Source organism: Drosophila subpulchrella, unplaced genomic scaffold (genome assembly GCF_014743375.2).
Source record: "Drosophila subpulchrella strain 33 F10 #4 breed RU33 unplaced genomic scaffold, RU_Dsub_v1.1 Primary Assembly Seq354, whole genome shotgun sequence".
Lineage (NCBI taxonomy): Eukaryota > Metazoa > Arthropoda > Insecta > Diptera > Drosophilidae > Drosophila > Drosophila subpulchrella.
Genome location: NW_023665577.1, coordinates 9,445,739 through 9,452,682, shown reverse-complemented (window position 1 = coordinate 9,452,682; position 6,944 = coordinate 9,445,739). Strand labels below are relative to the sequence as shown.

Here is a 6,944-nt window from a genome sequence, read left to right as displayed (position 1 = left end):
AGAAAGGCAGAGTCGCTTGGAAAAAGCGTTAAGGATACACAATACCAAAAACCACCTCAGGCGTTTATAGGAAACAGCAAAAGGTAAACAGCGGAAAAAACCAACAGCAAATAATGTGAATCAAGTGAAGTGAAGTGAAATGAACTGCGAGAAATTGTGTAATAACCAAATGAAATGGATGTGGAAAACGCTAATATTGCCAATTTAAGCGAACATTCGGTTGGGGCCAAATGGGGCTAATATGATTTTTATTAAACGCTTGCCAAATCGATATTTCCGAAAACTGTAAAAGTAATGGTTAAACTTAATTGGTGAAATGATTTAGGGAACTGAGATCGTTTTTAACATATGTACCTTTACAGAATCAGATTTAATTTTCAATTATTTAATCAATTTAATTAATTTAAAAATAAAAGCTATTAATATGTAAAGTAGATTTTCATAATATTTAAAACTATGAATTGAAAAGCTCAGAAATATAACAAAAATAAAGCAGAGCAAATCGTTTTTCTGGTTGCAGATATTTTTTTAAAATTAATACAGTAAGGCAATTAAAACATAACCAATTTGCATAGTTGTAAAAAGTAATGCTGCCCATTTTTTATTTTTCGCTAAATATATACAAACTTGGTGAGCGGTTCAAGGGTGCACATAAATTTCTGTATCTTTCAACCCGATAAAGCCATCATTTCCATTTATCGCCTCTGTAATTTCGTAACGTCGACCATCACCAGTCCACATTTCATTGACCTTCAGCGGCCAATGCAAATGGAAAAGCAAAACAAAGAGCAAAACAAACACGACACAGTGACCAAAATTTGTTTTCGCTTTCGAAACCCCGTGCGATGACCATTGACTGGCCAAAAATTCGCTATGAATCACTAACCTATTCAGTAATCCATAAATCTTCCGCACCCATCCCATTACAAACCCACATAAATATCCGGAATCTATTGTCTGCTTTCGGGAGCTGGAATTGTAGTTGCCATAAACTTTCCACTTTCCCACCATAAACAATTCTTCGTTGCATACCGTTTGGCGCACGAAAATCTTTCCTTCTGGACATTGAACTTCTGTAAAGGTGGTGGCTTCTTTGAGTTTGGCCCAAACCACAAGCGGATTGCCACACAATCGTCGTGCTGATGAGTCCCAATCCGGGTTTGGCCCAAATAGGAGCCTAACGAAAGTAAAAGCAACTGCCCGAAAAAGTCCCTCGAGCATAACGAACTTTTCGCGAGCGATTTCAGTTGGCACCAATCTTAATACAGTGGTTATAAAGCCATATTAGAAGTGGAAATTTCCTTATAAAATGTGAACCACTTTTAAGCTTACCTCTTTTGACAACTAAAATGTCAGAAAAAGTAAGAAAACAACGAATTTAAATTGTAATTTTTACTACCAATCGTCTTGATATTAGTCAACAAGTTGTTTAATATTTATATAAATTAATGAATGCTTTTTTAAGGGCGATGAACAACTAGAAATTTCGGATACCTCGTTTTGAGATCCCTTCTATACCACTAGCTCTACTTTTCGACCCACTGTCGATTCTTCGAATTAAGCACTCCTTATTGCATTTCTGAATGACCGGACTTGGCCAACCTTTTTAAAGCACATTAGACCCGCTGTTTATGCGCCTTAGCTCGGGATTCAATTACGGGCATTTGCCGCCCCATTGCCGCCAAGGGGTTAAGCCAGCAAACCGGTCCGCCTGCATTTCACTTTAAGACCAGCTTCTTTTGTGCGTCTATCTGTAAATTTGGGTGCAGAAAGCTCGCCCCGAGAAATTTGAGCAAACTCGAGTTAACAGTAAACACTGAAGAGCAAAGAGTGGTAAGATGTGGCTTAAGTTGGCTTGAAAGCGAGAGTTATTACGTGTGAGCAGCTAATTGCACAGTGTGCCAATGGGCCTGTGAGCCATCCGAAAAGTGTGTCAGTTTTAAGTGGAGAGCCAATCCGTTAAGCCAATAAGCAGTTGCCAAAAAGTGGCTTGCGCTCAAGCGTTTTTTTGACATCGCATGTCAGAGTCGAAGAGGCTGGAATAATCGGGTGATTGGGAGAAAACTTCAGCGAGTCGAATGACAATTGTGCCAGTGGCCGTGTCTAAGCCATTTCGTCTTCTTCTGCTTGCAGCCATGGCAATGAGAGCGCTCGTCTTATTGGCCTTCATCAGCTTGGTGGCCGGCGAAGGTCTCCGTCTTCCGGACCAGCAGTCGTCCAGCAACATCCAGCAGGTCTACGCGCCCCAGCAGCCCATCCAGCAGATCCAGCAGCCCCAGCAGATCCCACAGCAACAGCAGCCAGGAGTCGGCGAGGAGCGCGGCAGGTCCTCCCTGCTGAGCATCTTCGGGCTGGGCACCGACAACGATCCCTACTTGGCCAGGACCAACAGCAACTGCCTCGGCGGCGACCTCTCCGAATGCTTCAAGACCCAGGCCCTCAACACCTTCGACGAGATCTTCTTCAAGGACCAGTACAAGTAAGCATTAGTATTAAAGTTCTTAGAGGTCTTGAACAGATATGTCCCCCCATAAAATGCAAATGAGCCTGCTCACATGAAAGGCTGGTTTCCTTTTAATAGCAAGAACATGTAGTTGTATATACAGTAAAATATACCGACATAAAATCAACAAGAGAGGAGTGTCTTACTTAGCCATCTTTTCCTAGACTCATTTTTCATTCCCACACACCAGGAAGGAGAAAATTAACCAGAAATCCCTTTAATTCCCAGGCTCTCCGACTTTGCTCGCGTGGTGCGATTGCCGGAAACCCAACAGAGGTCGTTGGCCCAGGAGCCTTTCGAGTATTCAGAGGAGCCACGTGGCGACGACGACTCATGGAATCAGCTGCTAAAGTATGGACTCCGAAGGGCCGAACGGTAAGCTGTCACAATTAGCCAAATGACTGCGGCTCGTGCCGGATGCAAATTAATTTGGGTCCCGAAGTTGGCCCGGCTTTTGCATAAAATATGAGATTTTTATGAAAATGCTCATTCCCTGACACGTTTTCCTTTCTGCAGCTTCATCAAGTCCACGGCTCTGGAGGTTGAGTGGCCCGAGGAACTCACTGAAGCCGGGCGTTACGAGGCCCGTTTCATCGGCAACGACATCGATGGTGAGCTGGACCTTATTGACGATGGACAGCGGGCTGGACACTTCTGTAAGTCCTAAACCATTATTTATTTTCGGTTCAGGAAAAGCAACTTGAAATTGAAGGATGCTACGAAAAAATGCAAATGAGCTAGAAACGGCCGTCCCTTTAATATCATTGATGATTTCCGTTTTTATGTAGTGGTACTTTAAAAGTGCCAGGGAACTCACAACTTCAAGTTGAGCCTGACTGCAAATAGACTTTGGAACATTCGTTTTTAAATACTGAAAAATAATATTAAATTGTTTTGTATTACTATTTACAGCACGCAAGAAGCTGAAGAAGATGATCATCCCCCTGCTGCTGGTGCTGAAGATCTTCAAGCTGAAGCTGCTGCTCTTCCTGCCCTTCATCCTGGGCATTGCCGGCCTCAAGAAGATCCTTGGCCTGGCTGCCATCGTCCTGCCCGGCCTGTTCGCCTTCTTCAAGCTGTGCCGCCCGCCAGGTGGCGCTGGAGGAGGCTTCGGCGGTGGACTGTCCGGCCTGTTCGGCGGCAAGAACCCATTCCCCGAGTACAATCCCCAGGGAGTGGGCGCTGCCACCTACTACCACCACCACGAGCACTTCGAGGGCGGCCACGGAGGACCCCCTAGTGCACCAGGACCCTACTACCGCCCGGAGCCCAGCTTCGCCAAGCCCTACACCGACTACTACAGCAAGAGCTACCAGGGCCAGCAGGTCCAGGGTCAGCAGGTCGCCGGCAACTCCGTCAGCTTCGGGGATCCCCAGGAGGCGGCCTACAACGGCTACTATGGACGCAACTCCGGCAAGGACATCGCCGCCGAGCAGCAGCCCCAGAAGAGCTAACTTCGAGGACTTTGACCACCCCACGTTGTTATTTATTCGGCCTCTGGCCATGTTGCATTCCTATAAGAATATTTATTATGCTAATTGTAAATAAAACAAAGTTTTTAATGTACACCAATTAATTTCGTGCTGGATAGGAAGGAAACCATAGTTGCCGCCGGGTGGGGAGGGGGAAGCCGATGCTGTTTCCAATTAATGGCAAAAATTTCACTACAAAATGCTTCTCCAAATTCTGCACTTGCTCTGCTTTTACTCACACTGAAGCCGATACAAATAAAATGCAGCTTTTAATTAAGGCAATGAAATGCCAAGGCGAGAAACTGAGGAAAAGTGGACTGGCGTGTTTTTTGGTTTTGCTTTTTCTGAGCGAGGGTTGCCATAGAGCTCGGGAAAATGGCAATAAATCATCTGCGGCACAGGGGCCAGTTGCTATATATCTCCTTTCGTGTTAATTTATCCGCTGCGCTGCTGTAAAATCGATATTTATATATATTTATTCTTCGGCTTGGATACATTTATGTGGAAGCTGAACCGATAAAATCTAAAGTACTTTTAGGAAACTGTGAAACCATTTATATAGTTTTTATTGCATAGCTGTCAAACAAAAAATATTGATTCTGGGAAACGAACATGACACATTATAAAGCTAGACTACTGTTGTTAAATTGAATTGAAATTAATCAAAGAAACATAGTAGGTAAAAAAGTGTCAACAAAGTTTTAATAAATTCATTAATCACATCATAACATTGTCATTTGCAACGACTGTTTGTTCTATTCTATTCAAATTGATTCATTCGAAAAGCTATCATTGAGAGTTAATCATTCCCGAACGATTCAAACCTCCTCCGATTGGCATGGCCAACTTCAAAGTCAATGCCAAAGCCAAAGCGGTGATATTGGTAGTAGTTGGAAGCCGAGTAGCCTGTGTCTGGCGTTGTCAACACCGTTGGAGGAGTCGACTGGCCTGGACCACATTTTCCAAAAGAAAGCGCAGCAGCCGCTTCCACTGGGCTGCCAGGCGGCTTGCTTTAGATTGAGAAATTGTTATGACTACAACCGGGGGCCACTTAGGCAGTTACACAGAGAAAAAACATAGAATAAGTTCAAAATTTAGATTGAAAGACAATTCATGAAAGTTAACAAAGGGAAGCATCAAACTCTCTAATTTAATACACCTAATAAAGAAACTAGTTTGATTTCGACAGTAAATTCATCACTGATCACCGTTGAGCCACTAGGCGTTGCTGCCTTAGATGCCCAATTGATTTATTGATATTCTCGAATAAAATCTTTTTGGCATACCAGATCACTTATGTTTAGATAACTTTTGTCTATTTTATTTGAAGCAATTTGTAGTTATAAGAAATAGTCAACTTTAGTAGAACCATTTTTAATTTTAAAGGATTGTTGCTAACTTCTGTGATATTAAACACATTTAACATTGAACACATTGAACATTGAGCACTAAATCTACCTGTTTTCGTATTATTTTGACATTAACTTTTCAATGCCTTCTAAAGCAGCTGTATAATAAAGACGTCCGATTTTAGTAAAATTGTAATGCTGAAATATTTAAAATAATATGTATCGCAGAAGACAAAAAAGAAACGATCACAATCAACGAAGGTAAAATTTTGTAATTACCTTTTATGTAATATAAAAAGTCATAGATCACATAAAAAGTCTTTTATTAAAGTATTTTAATGTTTCGTGGGTTTTACGTGAGGGTTTACCCTTTAGAATAATGTTAATGCTTTTTGAAAGGTTCAGGTATTTTCTTGAAGATTAGTTTGTTCTGAGGTTGATGGTTAGGCAAGCCATTGAAACTAGGAATACAATACTTTGTCAAAGTTACTTTGTAAACTAATATAAGACTACCTAAATGGCACTTGACCTAGAGTTTAGTACTTTAAAGCGTTGTAAAAGACCAAATCGCGAATCATATTGTATGCAGTAACTATTTTCTCCCTGTGCACTTGTTGCCTCAAGTGGCCTGGGCGGACGCAGTTGGCTTATGGTGTTGTTGATTTGGGAGTTGCGATCGGAGGAGTCAAACAGTTTATGGACAGATCGACTAGCGGTTTCTGCGACCACATGAACACCACAGAACACCACTTTCGTGGCCGGGCGTCCCACTTTAGTGCCTCACTGTCCAGTCGGCTAGCCTACTTCCAGATCGGTGGAAATTCCATGGAAATTCGAGTGGCTCTTGCGGCTGGCCGCCAATTTTCGGTGTGTGCAATAACTTTTGGTCTTGGCGGGGAAATTGATTGAATTTCCACGGTAAATGCCACCGGACGCACAACCTGTTGGGCCGTCACGCCCCCGGGACACGGCTGAATCCGTAATAAATGCAATAAATTACACCTGCTCTTAATCTGTTCCTGCTAAAAGCAAAAGGCCCGGAAAATGCAGCTCGCGTGTGCGGAATGAAATTGCCTGGCACGAAGGGCAGTCCCTAGGTGGTGGAAAATGAACGCGAGTTTTCACAGCACCTCCAAAGTTGATAGCCGCCACGGGAGCTTGGAGAACGTTTTGTATTGTTCACAGAAGTTTATTAAAAGATTTAACTTTAAAATGCAAAATGCTACATCAAAGTTTATATAGAAAATGAGAAAAGTTCAACCGACAGAATATATGAACAGAATGAATAATAGCTTTATTGTAGGATCTGATTACTTTTTGAGCGAAAATATTATTTTTATTTTATTTTTTATTTTAATCTATTCAAGATAATAATAAGATAGAAAATAATTTTTTTTTTAATGCTTCAGAAAATAATAATATGACATTAAAAGATATTTTGAGCAAATAATAGGATTATCAATATCAAAAAAATGATCATTGTGTTTTTTAGGAAATTATATTGGCAGTGGTCAATGTACCAAGTTGTTAACTCTACTCTCGGAATTCTGGACTCTGTTAATTTTTCTGAAACAAATTTGGTAGAATATAAGAAATATATTTCTTTTCAAATATTGATAT

At 41.6% G+C, this 6,944-nt stretch overlaps 1 protein-coding gene across 1 annotated transcript; it reads left to right on the top strand.

Annotated features, from left to right (window-relative positions):
• On the top strand, positions 1-4,025 carry LOC119560449. Its single transcript, XM_037873897.1, has 5 exons — positions 1-83; positions 2,134-2,479; positions 2,732-2,878; positions 3,020-3,159; positions 3,416-4,025. The coding sequence occupies exons 2-5, from the start codon at positions 2,136-2,138 to the stop codon at positions 3,955-3,957; spliced, it is 1,173 nt and encodes a 390-aa protein (XP_037729825.1). The 5' UTR covers positions 1-83; positions 2,134-2,135; the 3' UTR covers positions 3,958-4,025.
• The last annotated feature ends 2,919 nt before the right edge of the window (positions 4,026-6,944 follow it).